The sequence below is a fragment of the Neoarius graeffei genome, chromosome 5 (genome assembly GCF_027579695.1).
Source record: "Neoarius graeffei isolate fNeoGra1 chromosome 5, fNeoGra1.pri, whole genome shotgun sequence".
NCBI lineage: Eukaryota > Metazoa > Chordata > Actinopteri > Siluriformes > Ariidae > Neoarius > Neoarius graeffei.
Window position 1 is genome coordinate 37,077,970 of NC_083573.1, and position 19,569 is coordinate 37,097,538.

The window sequence follows — 19,569 nt, forward strand, 5'->3', positions numbered from 1 at the left end:
TGTTATTTCATGCTGGCTGAGTTTTTCTTTGCTCTGTCTTTTGAAATCAATTTATTTTATGATTGAATATTCCAAGTATTCTTTAAATATCTTGTTTTTAATTACCACCAATCATTAATTGAATTTTTTCTTTCCTATTTTATGAACAAAAATACTTTTTATATTACTACACATGGGTCATCCAAGTGTGATTTAAAATTAAATGTCTTAATACTATAATAATAATTTGTTTCAAGTAATTACTTTAGCAGTGAATGGGGCCAGTTATTTATTTATTAACTATGTAGTTACAGTAGCTAAGCCAACTACAATAAAATTAGCTAACTAAAGTAGAATATGTCAACAGCTCGGTAGCTAATAGTAATTACTTGTAACTTTCTGACAAGTAATCTACTCACTCTCAAGGTAACCTAAACATAATCCATTTTTTTTCTAAGGTAATGTTAGAACAATTGAAAAACATTACTTACAGTACATGTATTAGATGGGCAAAGGGCGTTGTGCTGAGCTGTGAAATGTCTGACACAAGCACAATTCACAGTTCCCACCAAACGCTGTAGTAAATGCATGCGGGTCGTTTCTGACCCATGTGTGTAAACTTGATGTAGAATTACAAAAGCTGTGCTTGCTCATAACTTAAGAAAGGAAAAATAAAAATGATGATTTGTGCTAAACAAAAACAAGATATTTACTGCATATTTGGAAAAGTAAATGACAAAATGAATTTATTTCAAAAGTATATCATAGAAACACTCAGCCATACATGAAATAACCTGGAAAATGAATGCAGGTCGTTTTTGACCCATGTTGTGCATTAGAAGGGTAGTGATACAAAAAGGGGTTTTTATTCAAAAAGTAAGAAAGGAAAAAATAAAATAAGGATGTATGATGATCAAAAACAAGTTAATTAAGGAATACCTTGAATACTGAATGATTGAATTAATTTATTGCAAAGATATAGAAGATAAAAACTCAGCCGGGTCACTTTTGACCCATGTTTTGCATCAAAGGGTTAAGTATGACATACTGAGTTCATGCTATGTTTTCTCTGAATACTAAACAGGTTAAACAGGAAAGCTGTTTTACTCAAATCTTAAAACTCTAAACTTAAAGCTCTGTCACTGTCCTTTTGTGTACTTTGTACTTTGATTGGACAATCTGTGCTTAGTATGTGCACTTGAAGTTTGTCCTCTAAAAAGGAATTTGGTGGGGGAGAATGATAGTCAATAATGCACCTCATTACGCCTGTGACTATATTTCAAATGTTCCTTCTAAGTCTCTGCTTACAGATGTGTCTACAAAATGGACTGAAAAATATCAACCCAAATGGAGAGCCACCTGACATGGGTGATAGGCTGTGTGAATCTTAACTCTGCTAGCACATTTCTATCAGCCTCTCATGTTTTTAGCTCTGTAAATATACACATTTCAAGTGCAGTAAAAGGGTCTAAAGTAAAATTTATCGAAAAGCTAATAAAGTTCTGCTTTCTTATTGCAAATTGATTTAACGTTATAGGGATGTGATGGTTCAATAACTTTGTTTCCTCTGTCTGTAGTTAAGCCAATGGAGTATAACAGCACAATCTCAAGAGTCTCTTAGTGCAGAGCTTCACTCAAACTCCCAGACGTTCTCCCTGCGCCAGGCCATCACTGGGCCTCAAACTCCAACACCACGGTCTTACAACTGCACCAATCGGACTTTGGACCCCTTTGTCCTGGAGCCACAGAAGCAAATAAAATTAGGTGATAGTAGAGAAAACAGGAGGCACAGCACTACACTGCCACTGCTAGAACAGTGGAAAAATGACCCTGATTTAAATTTTCTGTTCCAAGATGAGAATTCAAAGAGAAGGTGTACATCATTAGGTCCTCTGACAGAGTTAAGTACTTGTTCTCCTCACCATGACATTGAGAACATCAGTGAGAGACCACTCTTTGGTGCTTCCTCTACTGTTTCGGCATTCTTTCCTCCCGAAGGGTTTTATTATGAGCCTTACTATCGGTTTCCACATCCATCCAATTCTTTTAACAGGTCAGAAAAATCAGGTATGACTCTTTACACTCAGCCAGATGTTGAAAAGAGGTGCCTTGAGCCATCCTGGCACTTGACCGCTCCTTATATATAAGCTATATATAAATTAAGTAGTTATATGCAGCAGGCAACTTATGGCTAATACTAGAGTGTTAGCCATAAGCTGCCTGCTACATATAGCTACTTAATTTATATATAGAGTTTATTGTGATGCAGTGACTTTGTGTGTCATTACGAGATGTTTAAAAAAAATTAAATAGATGGAAAGAAATGTGTAATAGTGAAAATAACACTTTTCAGATGTGTACTTACTTTAACTCTGTAATTGCAGTTTGGGGTCAGACCAGAATTCTTCACCATAAAATTTGTTAACTGTTAAATATCAGACTGTGTAATTTCCTCTTACAGAAGTGTACTGCAAATTTTAATTTGCTCAAATGCATATATATTAATCTGACTAATAATTCTTGGGAAGAAAAAAAAACCCACCATTTCAGTTTGACTGACATGTCACAATTATGTATTATTGTGATTTGGTCAGCATAACAGGATGGATGAACACGCCCAGTAGCAGTTGTGATGTGGAGAGTTTGTTTTCTGTAGGTTTTCCTGCCAGTAAGTCAGCCTTCTGTATGAGGTTTTTTTTCTTGTTTTTTTTTTTGATAATTGACACAAGTGCATGTGCAATAATAATGCATATGTACTAAAGGTTGATGTAATCACATTCAAGCAAGAATACAAATTTGTAATAAAGCATCATTTTATTTACATATTCATTTCTTCATATCTTTTTGCTTGTGTGTGATTTCACTTATTTAACAGGATTTAGGCTATTTTCTTTCTGTTCATTGTTAAGTCTCATCACAGGTAAATCATCACTTAAGGAAAATGTAATTAATAATTGGTACTATCTGTTTGCAGTCTTGCATAAGCTTCTATTATTTCATGATTCTTTAGTAGGAAACAACTAGACATGAAGCATAAATTTGTTAGGGCATTAGGTATGATGTCTCATCATCCATTTGTGACTGGTTCATAATATATTCTCTTTGTCTTGCATCGTCTTTCTGCTGTCCATTCTCCTCCATCTTGTCATCATCTTGGCTTTGACTGTTGCTGCTCTTTAAAGCTCTCTTAAGCTGCTTCCAGAACAGCCCCTGTGCCTTGACGGGATCTGTGCAGTCCAGGCCTGGCCACTGTAGATAAGTCTTTTTCAACATGACCTTTCTCATCTGATGATAGGCAGAGAGCTGTCGCTTTTGGATGTGCTCCAAAAAGACAAGTAAGAGCACGTCCTGCATCTCATCAAAAAGACGGTAGCTGGCCAGTTGGATTTCCAGGGAGCACCACTCACTGCGGAGGAAGTTTTGGCTGACCACACATACAGTCTTGCGGCTGTTGTAAACCGCTGCCACAATGTTGTCGATGATGTTACGGCCTGGCTCAAAGTCCCGGTGGTGGAGGCAAAGTCGGAACCCACTGCCTTCAAGATTTGGGAGAAGATGCTCCATCACCCATTCCTCATCTGCCGAGTTGTAGGAGATGAAAGCGTCGTATATGCATTTTTCTTCCTCTTCCCGAAGACGACGCCACTGCTCGCTAAACCAAGAGCGGAAGACGTAGTAGCCGTACTTAAATTTCCAGTAGAGCTTGACATGAAGTACTGGAATTATTGTTAGTAGCAATGTTACAGCATAAGTGGCGGCAAACAAATACTTTTCTAAATATGAACATACACGGGTGTCAAAGTTGTAAAAGTTTGCCCCTTTGACATCTGGACAGGTCAGGTTATAAAGATATACAACCTGTACTCTTTGGGTCTTGTATGTCCAGTTCTGGAGGTCGCGATTGGGACAGTTGCAGCTGAGAGGAGTATTTCTAACATCTAGATACTGTAGATTAGTCAGGTTTTCCAGCAAATCCACATCCATAGTCTGCATGACATTGCGGTTAAGATGCAATACTTTCAGTCCTGTCAGATTACCAAACACCTCTTTTGAGAATGACTCAATGCCCATGTTCTCAACCGTTAATTTCTCCAGCTTCTGAAGGTTTTTGAAAATTCCTGGCTTGAGTTTGGCCACGCCAACACATGAATCATCTAATGTTAAAAATTGTAAGTTTTTTAGGTCATCAAATATGTCAGTGCTGAGAAAAGATATATGATTGTTGCTGAGGTAAAGACTTCTTAGGGAAGTGAGACCACGAAAAAACGCAGGAGGTAATACAGTTATGCCATACGGCATCTGTCCATCTAACTTTAAGTCAGTCAGCTTTGTTAGGTTTAAAAATGGGGAGAATGCGCTTCTGTTTAAGTAATGGATGAAATTGCCCTGTAAATCTAGCACTTGCAGTGTGCGATGCAGGCTTCCAATCAGGTGACTGTCAATTTGTGTTAGACGATTGCGGTCTAAGTAAAGATTATTCAAGCTGACCAGCCCTTCAAATGCTAGAGGTGTTAAATGTGTTATCTTGTTCCCACCTAAATCTAAAATGTTCAGCTTATTGAGAAAGTAGAAGGTATTGTTAAAGATGACAGAAATTTGGTTATTGCGCAAATTAAGTATCTGAAGATTGTGAAGGTCCTGAAAGCTCTCGTTATATAGATCAGTCAGAAGGTTGTTGTCCAGACGGAGTGTAACAAGGTCTTTAAGGCCATTTAGTGCTTTGGGATCCAAGTAGGCAATTATGTTTATATTTAGTTGAAGAGTTGTAAGTTTTGGTGTATGGCTGAAGGCAAAGGAATTTACTTCAAGAATGCGATTGTAGCGGTAGCTCAGTTCTTTCAAGTGCAGAAATTTTGAGTGATTATTGCAACTTATTAGCTTGGCAAAATGGTTATGTTCAGCTTTGAGATTCACGAGATATTTTTGTCCTTCAAGGAATTGCAAACAGTTTATGTTCTTCAGATGATTGGATGAAAGGTCCAAAACCTTAGTGATAGTGGGGCAGTCAGATAATGTGTTATTATTCAGATTTGTTAGACCATTGCTTGTCAGATACATTTTTCCAATATTTTTCTTTGGATAGTGTGACAGTTGTTTGCACAATGAAACTAGCATTTGGGGCTCTGTTAATCCCAACCCTGAAAAATCTACATACCAAGGCCTCACATTGGTATGATTAAGGAGCGTCATTATAGAAATGTTGGTAGAATGCAGACGTAGATATGTCAAACTGCTCAGGTTCAGACCAAAGAAAGCCTGAGTTGTCAGCCCTCTATTATAAGAGAGATCCAGCACCTTGACACTACTTAGAAAGTCATTCCTGCATTCCAGTGTGGTCAGCATGTTATTACCGAGATAAAGATGGGAAAGTGACTGTGGCAGGCTGGCTGAGTGTCGTAAAGTGATAAGTCTGTTGAAGGAAATGTCCAGTTTCTTCAGCCCTTTCAGATTTGATATGGAGTGCACTACTGATGAGAAGTTCCTTAATTGGTTCCTGTTTAGATTCAGAATCTCTAATTTAGACAAACCAGAAAATAAGTCCAAAGGGATATTTGTCAGTTTGTTGCCAGTCAGGATCAAAATGCTGAGGTTCTGGAGCTCACGGAAGATGGAAGAATTGAGATAAACTATGTCATTGTTGGACAGGTTTAGTGTGTGAAGATATTGCAGATTAGCAAAGGCATCCTTGTCGATGTACCTAATGCGATTGTTGCTTAGTAGCAGGACACTGAGCTTTGGCAAGTGACTGAAGCTTTGAGAAGGAATTTTCACAAGTTCGTCTTGAAAGATTGAAATGTTTGTAGCAGAATCTGGTATATCATTAACAATGTCCGTAACTCTCCGAGCTTTGCGTTGTATGCATTTGAAGATTGTATGGTTTGAGTCAGGATGTTCTATGCAATTACTGAAACTGTAGCTCATGCTGAACTGAAACATCAGTGCAGTTATTGTTACTGAGATCAGTGCTTGGTTCCTGTATGATGCCATACTTCCTAGAGCAGTCTTTGTCCCAGTACGTTTTCAAAAACAAATCTTCAGGTCTTCATTTTGAGCTGTACCATTGTATATTTTATAATAGAGAAGATCTGGGCTCTCCAGGCTTTTATGGTCAGCCACTGTTGTTTGGAAAGAAAGTAGGAAAGAACAACTGTTAAGCAATTTTTACTTTCAAATATGTTCTTGACTATTTTGAAATGGCCATACTTGATAAAATAAATAAATAAAAATTTAAAAAGAGAAAGAAAGTACATAGGCAGAGACACAACAAATAATAATACCATGCTTTTATGGGTTATAACCGAGGCACTTCAGCTCTGTTTGTCTATTTGAAATTAGCACCCGCGACTTGCCAAATGCAGGTGATTTTGCGTAGTGGTGGGTGAATTTGCTCAACCTACCAGTCACAGTGGCGGGTAAATAAAAGTAGCATATACAAAGAAATAATGTAATTGTAATAGAACTACAACCCCGATTCCAAAAAAGTTGGGACAAAGTACAAATTGTAAATAAAAACGGAATGCAATAATTTACAAATCTCAAAAACTGATATTGTATTCACAATGGAACATAGACAACATATCAAATGTCGAAAGTGAGACATTTTGAAATTTCATGCCAAATATTGGCTCATTTGAAATTTCATGACAGCAACACATCTCAAAAAAGTTGGGACAGGGGCAATAAGAGGCTGGAAAAGTTAAAGGTACAAAAAAGGAACAGCTGGAGGACCAAATTGCAACTCATTAGGTCAATTGGCAATAGCTCATTAACATGACTGGGTATAAAAAGAGCATCTTGGAGTGGCAGCGGCTCTCAGAAGTAAAGATGGGAAGAGGATCACCAATCCCCCTAATTCTGCGCCGACAAATAGTGGAGCAATATCAGAAAGGAGTTCGACAGTGTAAAATTGCAAAGAGTTTGACCATATCATCATGTACAGTGCATAATATCATCAAAAGATTCAGAGAATCTGGAAGAATCTCTGTGCGTAAGGGTCAAGGCCAGAAAACCATACTGGGTGCCCATGATCTTTGGGCCCTTAGACGGCACTGCATCACATACAGGCATGCTTCTGTATTGGAAATCACAAAATGGGCTCAGGAATATTTCCAGAGAACATTATCTATGAACACAATTCACCGTGCCATCCGCCATTGCCAGCTAAAACTCTATAGTTCAAAGAAGAAGCCGTATCTAAACATGATCCAGAAGCGCAGACGTCTTCTCTGGGCCAAGGCTCATTTAAAATGGACTGTGGCAAAGTGGAAAACTGTTCTGTGGTCAGACGAATCAAAATGTGAAGTTCTTTATGGAAATCAGGGACGCCGTGTCATTCGGACTAAAGAGGAGAAGGACGACCCAAGTTGTTATCAGCGCTCAGTTCAGAAGCCTGCATCTCTGATGGTATGGGGTTGCATTAGTGCGTGTGGCCTGGGCAGCTTACACATCTGGAAAGACACCATCAATGCTGAAAGGTATATCCAGGTTCTAGAGCAGAGGTGGGCAAACTACGGCCCGCGGGCCACATACGGCCCGTTGGCGTTTTTAATCCGGCCCGCGGAAGACAATCATATAAACACGATTGAGCAGATCTATAAACTATAAGCGTCAGTGTTATCACGTAGACAGGTGTTCTAGAGATCCGTCTTTCCAGTCAGTCGTATTCACGCGAGATTACGGTACATTTGCAGAGTGGTGCAACGTGTGCCATGGAAGTCATTCTGGCACCCGTGCCACTGATGATCTCGAGAACACAGGATAAAACTTTACAATGAGTGGTCCTAAAAAAAGGAAAGTGGACAGTGAGTGCAGGGTGTTCAATAAAGAATGGACAACTAAATATTTTTTGCTGAAGTCCGATCAAAGGCTGTATGCCTTATTTGCAAAGAAACCATTGCAGTTTTAAAGGAATAAAACATCAAACGGCACTTTTCCTCCAAGCATGCTAATTATGCTAACAACCAGTCAGCGCAAGCACGGACGAATACAGCTCAGCGGTTGCTGAGTGAATGTGAGTATTAACACTTTCTCTTTTTAAAACTATGTTGGAGCTGTAATAAGATGGTAGTCACATGTTTACAGACAATAATAATATAAAAAGTATAACTCTTAGTAATTTTGGTTGTCGTGGGTGGCTGCTGTAGTGCTGGTGTTTGTTTTTAAGTACCGTGTGCTTTTGGGTGTCTGCTCCGCCCCTCATTTATGTCCCTGTCTGCTATTATAGGTGTATTATGAGCAGCTGACCTTGCTTCTGCTTATATCTGTTCCTGGACTTTTGCCTGTGGAGGTTATTCTGATCTATGAGTGGCCTTTTGGAATATGAAAACCTGTTTGGAACCTGTGTTTTGATTTTTTGAGGACTGGAAATATTTCAGTGAGTGACTTTGAACCTGAAAACCAGTTTGGAGTTTTTTGCTTTCTTGAGCTGTTTTGTTTGATTTTGTGGGCTGGATGGATCCAGTGCCAAACCACTGAACTGCAAACATGTTGGCATGGTGTGGTACCCAAACTGTTGAACTGCAAACATTTTGGCATGGTGTGGTACCTCTCCTACTAATGGTGGTTGGTTGTACTGGCAGGCTGGAAGTGGATGGTTAAAAAAAACACTCAGGTGTAAATCTACGAGTTCAGTGAAATGTACAGAAATGATATGTACTGATATGTAATTTAGTTCAATTTAATGATATGCAATTTAGTTGTATGTATAAAATGATACAAATATACAAATACACTGGCATCCTACTCATCCTGGCAGCTCAAAGACGTAATTTAAGAATTAAGTGTGCTACTTTTCTTACTATCGTGTGTGTGTGTGTGTGTGTGTGTGTGTGTGTGTGTGTGTGTGTGTGTGTGTGTGTTTGTTTTACTTTTCTGGATGGATCCAGTGCCAATCTATTGAACTGCAAACATTTTTCTGCTCTGCCTTTGTTGACTGAGAACTAAAATAAATGTCAATCTGATCTGCATTTGGGTCTCTGTCAGTGAAGGCCTTACAATAACACTAAAGCTTTTCCGGTTTATGTTTGATATGTATGAATTTGGTGTTGGCCCGGCCCGCCTGGCAAATTTCAAAAGTCAATGTGGCCCCTGAGCCAAAAAGTTTGCCCACCCCTGTTCTAGAGCAACATATGCTCCCATCCAGACGACGTCTCTTTCAGGGAAGACCTTGCATTTTCCAACATGACAATGCCAAACCACATACTGCATCAATTACAGCATCATGGCTGCATAGAAGAAGGGTCCGGGTACTGAACTGGCCAGCTTGCAGTCCAGATCTTTCACCCATAGAAAACATTTGGCGCATCATAAAACGGAAGATACGACAAAAAAGACCTAAGACAGTTGAGCAACTAGAATCCTACATTAGACAAGAATGCACTGGCGGCTCGTTAATAGGGGCGATTTGGGCGACGCACTCCCAAACAGGGAGGGAGATTTTTTTTTTAATCTACTCCTACTACCAACAGTAATGTCATTGTCCAATCAGGCTAAGGTCGCGCCTGGTGTAGCCACGCCCTTTTGGGGCGATTTCTGTCAGGTTCAGATTTGCCCCAAAATCTCCCATTGACACTAATGGTACGTACTTTTTTTCGAAAATCATGCTCCCAATGCATTTTCTATTAGGTTTTATGTGCTCGCACAAGCAGCGTGCTTACGTCATACGCCTGTTGCGCCGCGCAAGTGTTGCCAGATTGGTTTTAAGTGCATTTTGGCGGGTTTTGAACATAATTTTGGGCTGGAAAATGCAACTTGCGCGGGAAATGTGTGAACATTCTATGAAGAAGATGGCGAGTGTTGAGTGCAACAATACGATAGCGTCTCTGAAAGAAGTTCCCTTTAGTCGTCGTACCAATGAGGAGAAAACAGCAATCAAACAACTAGGACCTCCTAGACCGAATTTAAACATCAAGCAAGTGTCTACGAAGGGGGAGAAGACCTACTCAAGAGGTTTTAACAAGAACTGGTACTACCGGAAAACTTGGCGAGCTGGCTGTGATGTAGTCAATGCTCTTTTTTGCTACCCTTGCGTTCTCTTCCACCCTGGAAGTAGCACAGCAGACGGTACAGTGATATCTGATATTTGAATTTACTAGGCAAAAGTTGTTTTTGTGTGTGTGTGTGTGTGTGTGTGTGTGTGTGTGTGTGTGTGTGTGTGTGTGTGTGTTTTACCAATGGCAGTTTAACATTGCCATGTTTTTGTTTTACCAATGGCAGTTTAACATTGCCATGCTTGGAATATTTCAGTAGCCTCAAGTTCTCTCTGACTTGGTGTAAATTAAGCATATTTTCAGTTTTTATATATTGTACAGTATGTGTTCATTGGAGCCAGCAGCACCTTACCTTTTTTCCAACTTGTTAAGCCAAGTTGCACTGACTACAAAACCTTGTGTAACCTTGTGTGTATATAGCTAAATAACTAAAGCCTTTTGTGTTCATTGACATGCTTGTAATACTTTAAATTTCCTTTTAAGGCATGGCTTTCTGGAGGAATTCTTGGGGAAAAAAACTGCAGAATTTATTTAGAATTATTTGTTGTTAAAATGGTGCAATTCCATATTTAAAAAACCACATAATTAAGCTGCACGTTTGTTTGATGGTTATGCTTTTCTTCATCTTTTTCAAAACTTAAACACTTGTTTTGGATTTATATCCTGCCACTTTAATTGCATTCTTTAGAATTGAAGAAATTAGAATATGTTTATAATTAAGAATTTGTGTCTAATTATTATAGAATACTGGAATAATATGAGAAAATAAATGAGTAATGTAATATTAATTGATTGTGATGCCAAATGTTTTGCTTTGAAGGCTTCACAATGAATCTTCCTTAGTTTTAGCCTGGCAAGCCAGACTAAATGTGAATATTTGCCACTCGTAGGCAAAAATATTTTTGACCGCTAGGCGGGTGGGTCTGGTTTACTAGGCTACCTTAGTTTGCCACCTTTAACTTGTTCAGTGTTGCCACCTAGTGGAGAGAAGAGATATTGTCTATATTGATATCTGAATTTACCAGGCAAAAACAAGTTCGGCCAATTGATTTGCTACCTAGGTCAATTTACTTCAGTCCTGTGGACATTTACGGTCCGTGTAGACATAACGGGGGAAAATTGCCCCCCCTGAAAAAAAATTCAGGAGCCGCCACTGCAAGAATGGGTTAACATTCCTATCCCTAAACTTGAGCAACTTGTCTCCTCAGTCCCCAGACGTTTACAGACTGTTGTAAAGAGAAAAGGGGATGTCTCACAGTGGTAAACATGGCCTTGTCCCAACTTTTTTGAGATGTGTTGTTGTCATGAAATTTAAAATCACGTAATTTTTCTCTTTACATGATACATTTTCTCAGTTTAAACATTTGATATGTCACCTATGACATATCAATAATGAATAAAATATGGAATTTTGAAACTTCCACCTCATTGCATTCCGTTTTTATTTACAATTTGTACTTTGTCCCAACTTTTTTGGAATCAGGGTTGTATTTGTGACATTCCACAATGCAGACTGAATCGCGAGTCTTCTTGTTCTACTTGGACACTTTAACGAGGAGACAATCTCCTCATTAAAGTGTCCAAGTGAAACAAGAAGACTCGGATTCAATCTGGCAACTTGGGTATAAAATGCTAACTAGCACCAACTTGAGTGCAAAACATTAACTGGTACTAACCTGAGCATAAAACGCTAACTAGCAACTGACCGTTAAAGAGAATTACCTCAGGTCAAGCAGCCTAGGTTAGTGTTGCAGCAAACAAACAAAAAATGTTACATTGTAGGGGTTAGGAGGTCTGAAGAGAAAACCTCCCAGGAGCCACAGGCCAAAGAAGATTGAAAAACTTGTTCTTTTCTTTTAAATCGGAAGTGGAGAAAAGCCAATAATGGGAGTCCTATAAATAGTTAGTGGGTTTTTGTTTTTATCTGCCAACTTTTCAAATGCAACATTCATCAGTTCACGTGTGTGTGTGTGTGTGTGTGTGTGTGTGTGTGTGTGTGTGTGTGTGTGTGTGTGTGTGTGTGTGTGTGCGTGCGTGCACGCACATGCACATGAGCGAGAATGTCAGTATTTTCCTCAAGTATAAATATTTTACTTATGAATAGCCTATTTACCTAAATAATCCTGCTTGAATATTGTAGCTCTTACTGTATTTTCTACAAGCAGTTACACACTTTCAGTTAAAACAAGAAAGTGGCTGATAGATTTTGGAATCTACCAGTCACAGTGGCAGGTGGATAAAAAAAAAAGTTAATTTCAAACCCTGGTATAAATCCTAGTATCTACATATCTACAGTCATTATTAATTCATAAGTTTCCTTTTGCTGTCACTTCATAAACATTTCTATTAAAAGTTTATCTTGGCTGAATCTCAACAAGTCACAAGCTAGTAGGAATAAAACAATAATGCAGCACTTGGCTAAATAACATTGTCATAAATAACTAGCGGGGCGGCACGGTGGTGTAGTGGTTAGCGCTGTCACCTCACAGCAAAAAGGTCCAGGTTCGAGCCCCGTGGCCAGCGAGGGCCTTTCTGTGCGGAGTTTGCATGTTTTCCCCGTGTCCGCGTGGATTTCCTCCGGGTGCTCCGGTTTCCCCCACAGTCCAAAGACATGCAGGTTAGGTTAACTGGTGACTCTAAATTGACCGTAGGTGTGAATGTGAGTGTGAATGGTTGTCTGTGTCTATGTGTCAGCCCTGTGATGACCTGGCGACTTGTCCAGGGTGTACCCCGCCTTTCGCCCGTAGTCAGCTGGGATAGGCTCCAGCTTGCCTGCGACCCTGTAGAACAGGATAAAGCGGCTAGAGATAATGAGATGAGATAAATAACTAGCAGAGCATTACAGGAACATGAGAGCCAATGTTAGAAAGCCAGTCTTCTTGCAAGCAAATAATTAATCAATTAAAGGGTACCTGTAGTGAACTTTAATTACTAGCCATTTCAGAAGATCACATCTGATACCAGTGGTTCCGTCATGTAATGTTCGTCAGAGGCTCTTGTTAAGTACACGTGAGTTTTAAGTCACTGCTCCGTCAGTCAGGCATGGTCAGCGACATGTTGCCTCCTTCATGGGCTGTTCCAGCCATATGTACATTCAGTGCATTCTGTCGATCGTGACTTAAGCTTATTAGTAGGTTTCTGTTCTTGGCAGACAGAAGTGAAAGCTGATGATGTCTTCTGCTTTTATAGCCCTTCCACCTAGAAAGAGATGCTCACATGATGTGCATTTTGAGATGCTTTGCTGTACCCCGTTGATATAAAGAGTTGTTATTTGAGTTATTGCAGCTACCCTGTCATCTTCAACTTAACCTCACCTGTAACCTCTCTCATCAACGAGGTGTTTCCACTCACAGAACTGCTGCTCGCTGGTGGGGGGTTTTCCCCCCACTCCATTTTATATAAAGTCAGTGACCCCTCAGTCACCGGATCTAAATCCAATCAAACACCTTTGGGATGTGATAGAATAAGAGATTTGCTGCATGAATGTGCAACTGAAAAATCTGCAGGAATTGCATGATGCAGTCACGTCAACATGGACCATAATTTAAAAAGAATGCTTCCAACATCTTGTGGAATCCATACCATAAAGAACGGGTACTGTTTTGAGAGCAAAGAGAGGCCGCCCCAGTATTCATACAGTGTTCCTAATAAAATGCTCTGTGAATGTATTTGAATAATGTGTATTCATGGTCGATTGTTTGGCTACTTGGCTTTGCTATTTTTTCTAAAGATATGAGTATGCATCTAACACATTGTTTTTAGAATGTAATCAGAATGTTTAATCTAGTCATGCCTTATTAATGCTGGACTTGTAGTCCAGATACGTAAAACTGATACACATGTTTATTGACATAAAGCTGAAGTTTAAGAAGTGTTTCAGCTTAAAAATGATTCCAGTGATTAAGTGAAAAACATTAAAAATGTCTCTCACTGATTCAATAAATTTACTGGCTGACAAAAGCAAAACAATTGTGTATTATATTTGTACACCTACCTGTCAGATCCTGTTGCATAAATCCTTGTGAAGTGAATAGGTCTCTGTCTGGCTGTATTACATTTCTGTCTATCGTTTCCCTGATGTTCTCGTTTCTTCAAGAAGAAAACTAACATTATTTTTAGCAGAACAGAAAGAGGAAGTAAATTGAATGTAATGATGGAAGTGCAGTTTCAGCTTGTACAGTGGATATAAAAAGTGTATGTACCCTGTTAAAATGATAGGGAGGAAAACATTAAAAATAAAAAATGTACAATAAGCTGGGGGGCGGCACGGTGGTGTAGTGGTTAGCGCTGTTGCCTCACAGCAAGAAGGTCCGGGTTCGAGCCCCGTGGCCGGCGAAGGCCTTTCTGTGTGGAGTTTGCATGTTCTCCCTGTGTCTGCGTGGGTTTCCTCCGGGTGCTCCGGTTTCCCCCACAGTCCAAAGACATGCAGGTTAGGTTAACTGGTGACTCTAAATTGACCGTAGGTGTGAATGTGAGTGTGAATGGTTGTCTGTGTCTATGTGTCAGCCCTGTGATGACCTGGCGACTTGTCCAGGGTGTACCCCGCCTTTCGCCCGTAGTCAGCTGGGATAGGCTCCAGCTTGCCTGTGACCCTGTAGAACAGGATAAAGCGGCTAGAGATGATGAGATGAGATGAGCTGGTTGCATAAGTGTGCACACCCTTAAACTAATACTTTGTTGAAGCACGGTTTGATTTAATTACAGCATTCAGTCTTTTTGGGTTCACACCTGCCATCAATTAAAATGACTCTGATTAACCCCAAATAAAGTTCAGACATTTACTCAGTTGCATCCTCCATCAAAAACCAGGGTTTGTAGAGAGCTTACAAAGCATCAAAGGGATCTCATTGTTGAAAGGTATCAGTCAGGAGAAGGGTACCAAAACATTTCCACGGCATTAGATATACCATGGAGCACAGTGAAAACAGTAATCAAGAAGTGGAGGAAATATGGGACAACAGTGACATTACAGGGTGGCACGGTGGTGTAGTGGTTAGCGCTGCCGCCTCACAGCAAGAAGGTCCGGGTTCGAGCCCCGTGGCCGGCGAGGGCCTTTCTGTGCGGAGTTCGCATGTTCTCCCCGTGTCCGCGTGGGTTTCCTCCGGGTGCTCCGGTTTCCCCCACAGTCCAAAGACATGCAGGTTAGGTTAACTGGTGACTCTAAATTGACCGTAGGTGTGAATGTGAGTGTGAATGGTTGTCTGTGTCTATGTGTCAGCCCTGTGATGACCTGGCGACTTGTCCAGGGTGTACCCCGCCTTTCGCCCATAGTCAGCTGGGATAGGCTCCAGCTTGCCTGCGACCCTGTAGAACAGGATAAAGCGGCTAGAGATAATGAGATGAGTGACATTACTGAGAACTGGACGTCCCTCCAAAATTGATGAAAAGACAAGATGAAAACTGGTCAGGGAGACTGCCAAGAGGCCTACAGCAACACTGAAGGAGCTGCAGGAATTGCTGGCAAGTACTGGTTGTGAACTACATGTGACAACAATCTCCCATATTCTCCATATGTCTGGACTATGAGGTATAGTAGGGTCAAAGAAAAACATCCAGGCCCGGCTAAATTTTGCGAAAAAAAATTCATCAACTCTCCCAAAAGCATGTGGGAAAATGTGTTATGGTCTGATGAAACCAAGATTGAACTTTTTGGCCACAATTCCAAAAGGTAAGTTTGGTGCAAAAACAACACTGCGCATCACTAAAAGAACCTCATACCCACGGTGAAGCATGGTGGTGGCAGCATCAAGTTTTGGGGTTGTTTTTCTTCAGCTGGAACAGGGGCTTTAGTCAAGGTGGAGGGAATTATGAACAGTTCTAAATACCAGTCAATTTTGGCCCAAAACCTTCAGGTGTCTGCTAGAAAGATGAAGAGGAATTTCATCTTTCAGCACGACATCGACCCCAAAAAAGTTTTGGAACGGCCCAGCCAGAGCCCAGACCTCAATCCAATTGAAAATCTGTGGGGTGATCTGAAGAGGGCTGTGCACAAGAGATGCCCTCACAATCTGACAGATTTGGAGTGCTTTTGCAAGGAAGACTGGGCAAATATTACCAAGTCTAGATGTGGCAGGCTGATGGACTCCGACCCAAAAAGACTGAATGCTGTAATTAAATCAAAAGGTGCTTCAACAAAGTATTAGTTTAAGGGTGCACTGTAAATGCAAATATTCAAATTAATTAGAAATGATTAGTGAATCAAACTTAGAAATCATCAACCTGTTGTCAACACTAATATTAAATAAATAACTGCTAATTTCAAGTTGGAGAACATGCTTAACTTAGTGTACTCCACTTCAGTTAAATTAGAAAATATAATTTATTGTCCCAGAGTCCTTTGGGCGTTATGTTTAGACATGCGCAGACCTGCCCCATCTACGCGCGGTCTTTTCAGCACATGCACCAGGATTAACAAAAGTGGAACATGTTTCCAGAGCCTTAAATGATGCGTTGTTTAGCATTTAAAATAAATGTTAATTGCAAAGTAAATCCAATGTGTTCACCATTCATTTGTTTGGGGGCTCATTACCTTGTATTGTGTGTGTTTTTTTTTTTTATTAAATTAGCATGTGTCCTATTGTCTTTCGCAAAACTCTTTGGTCAAGAAAATTAAAGTTAAATTGGCCTCAATATGAAGGATGAGTAAAACTAGAGAATTAAGCTTTCACAATTCATGAATATTAAGTTAAATTTATGAAAAAAGATATCTGAAAGCCATTGATTTGAGTACTGTAAACTTAAAATAAATAAGTTAATGTAATCAAAATTATATAAGATGAGTACTGCAAACTCACAAAAAATAAGTTAACCCAATCTAATTTATCTAAATCAACATAAATGACTTTTTTTGAGGCAACGACTTTGCATATTTTTTTAAGTAAAGTCAACTTATTATATTTTACAGTGTGTGCACACGTTATGCAACCAGCTTATTGTATGTTTTTTATTTTTTATTTTATGTTCCCCCCCCAACAGATTTGTTTGTTTTTCAGTTGAATTGTACAGGCTATACAGTGGTACTTGAAAGTTTGTGAACCCTTTAGAATTTTCTATATTTCTGCATAAATATGACCAAAAATATCAGATTTTCACACAAGTCCTAAAAGTAGATAAAGAGAACCCAGTTAAACAAATGAGACAAAAATATTATACTTGGTCATTTGTTTATTGAGGAAAATGATCCAATATTACATATCTGGGAGTGGCAAAAGTATGTGAACCTTTGCTTTCAGTATCTGGTGTGACCCCCTTGTGCAGCAATAACTGCAACTAAATGTTTCCGGTAACTGTTGATGAGTCCTGCACACCGGCTTGGAGGAATTTTAGCCCATTCCTCCATACAGAACAGCTTCAACTCTGGGATGTTGGTGGGTTTCCTCACATGAACTGCTCGCTTCAGGTCCTTCCACAACATTTCGATTGGATTAAGGTCAGGACTTTGACTTGGCCATTCCAAAACATTAACTTTATTCTTCTTTAACCATTCTTTGGTAGAATGACTTGTGTGCTTAGGCTCGTTGTCTTGCTGCATGACCCACCTTCTCTTGAGATTCAGTTCATGGACAGATGTCCTGACATTTTCCTTTAGAATTCGCAAGTATAATTCAGAATTCATTGTTCCATCAGTGATGGCAAGCCGTCCTGGCCCAGATGCAGCAAAACAGGCCCAAACCACGATACTACCACCACCATGTTTCACAGATGGGATAAGGTTCTTATGCTGGAATGCAGTGTTTTCCTTTCTCCAAACATAACGGTTCTCATTTAAACCAAAAAGTTCTATTTTGGTCTCATCCATCCACAAAAGATTTTTCTAGTAACCTTCTGGTTTGTCCACATGATCTTTAGCAAACTTCAGATGAGTAGCAGTGTCCTTTTTGGAGAGCAGTGGCTTTCTCCTTGCAATCCTGCCATGCTCACCATTGTTGTTCAGTGTTCTCCTGATGGTGGACTCATGAACATTAACATTAGCCAATGTGAGAGGGACCTTCAGTTGCTTAGAAGTTACCCTGGGGTTCTTTGTGATCTCGCCGACTATTACACGCCTTGCTCTTGGAGTGATCTTTGTTGGTTGACCACTCCTGGGGAGGGTAACAATGGTCTTGAATTTCCTCCATTTGTACACAATCTGTCTGACTGTGGATTGGTGGAGTCCAAACTCTTTAGAGATGGTTTTGTAACCTTTTCCAGCCTGATGAGCATCAACAACGCTTTTTCTGAGGTCCTCAGAAATCTCATTTGTTCGTGCCATGATACACTTCCACAAACATGTGTTGTGAAGATCAGACTTTGATAGATCCCTGTTCTTTAAATAAAACAGGGTGCCCACTCACACCTGATTGTCATCCCATTGACTGAAAACACCTGACTCTAATTTCACCTTCAAATTAACTGCTAATCTTAGAGGTTCACATACTTTTGCCACTCCCAGATATGTAATATTGGATCATTTTCCTCAATAAATAAATGACCAAGTATAATATTTTTGTCTTATTTGTTTAACTGGGTTCTCTTTATCTACTTTTAGGACTTGTGTGAAAATCTGATTATGTTTTAAGTCATATTTATGCAGAAATATAGAAAATTCTAAAGGGTTCACAAACTTTCAAGCACCACTGTAGGTCACGTTAAAGGTGGGAAAAGTTTTGAAATTATTTATTGTGGTCTCATTTCTTTTACATCAGAAAAACCTGTCATTTTAATGGGGTGTGTGCACTTTTTTTTATCCACTGTATGTTGCGCTGGGCACCCCCACCCCCTTCAGTGCTTTAGTCCCAAACCCAAAAAATGAAATCATTAAAAAAAAGGACTTATAATTTCCCAAAATAACTAACAAAGACAAATAGAAATAAATTGTAGTATATAAATATAAATTTTAAAAATGTAATTTTTACAACCCCAAATCAGAAAAAGTTCGGATGGTATATTGAAATTAAAACTTAAAACAATGATTTGTAAATAACTGTTGACCTATAGTGCACTTAAAACAATAGAAGAGCACATTATTTGATGTTTTACCTTGTGAATTTTATTGGTTTTTAATTTTTTCTTTTCAAAATAAACATCTTGGGCGGCACGATGGTGTAGTGGTTAGCGCTGTCGCCTTACAGCAAGAAGGTCTGAGTTCGAGCCCCGTGGCTGACGAGGGCCTTTCTTTGTGGAGTTTGCATGTTCTCCCCGTGTCCGCGTGGGTTTCCTCCGGGTGCTCCGGTTTCCCCCACAGTCCAAAGACATGCAGGTTAGGTTAACTCTAGAAGTTAGAAGTTGACTCTAAATTGACCGTAGGTGTGAATGTGTGTATGAATGGTTGTCTGTGTCTATGTGTCAGCCCTGTGATGACCTGGCGACTTGTCCAGGGTGTACCTTGCCTTTCGCCCGTAGTCAGCTGGGATAGGCTCCAGCTTGCCTGCGACCCTGTAGAAGGATAAAGTGGCTAGAGATAATGAGGTGAGATAAACATCTCAATTTTGATTCTTGGAACACGTTTCAGAAAAATGTTGGGATGGTTTACAACTTTCTAGTGTTACCATTCCTTCTCACAACACTTAAAATATGTTTCGGGACTGAAGACACCAAGTGATGGAATGTTTCAGGTGTCTTC

General features: G+C 39.7%; 1 protein-coding gene across 1 annotated transcript; it reads right to left on the reverse strand.

Annotated features, from left to right (window-relative positions):
- Positions 1 to 2,774: 2,774 nt before the first annotated feature.
- On the reverse strand, positions 2,775 to 14,042 carry tlr21 (toll-like receptor 21). The gene is made up of 2 exons (XM_060921598.1): positions 13,963 to 14,042; positions 2,775 to 6,095 (listed from the first exon to the last, which is right to left on the reverse strand). The coding sequence occupies exon 2, from the start codon at positions 5,965 to 5,967 to the stop codon at positions 3,022 to 3,024; it is 2,946 nt and encodes a 981-aa protein (XP_060777581.1). The 5' UTR covers positions 5,968 to 6,095; positions 13,963 to 14,042; the 3' UTR covers positions 2,775 to 3,021.
- Positions 14,043 to 19,569: the final 5,527 nt, after the last annotated feature.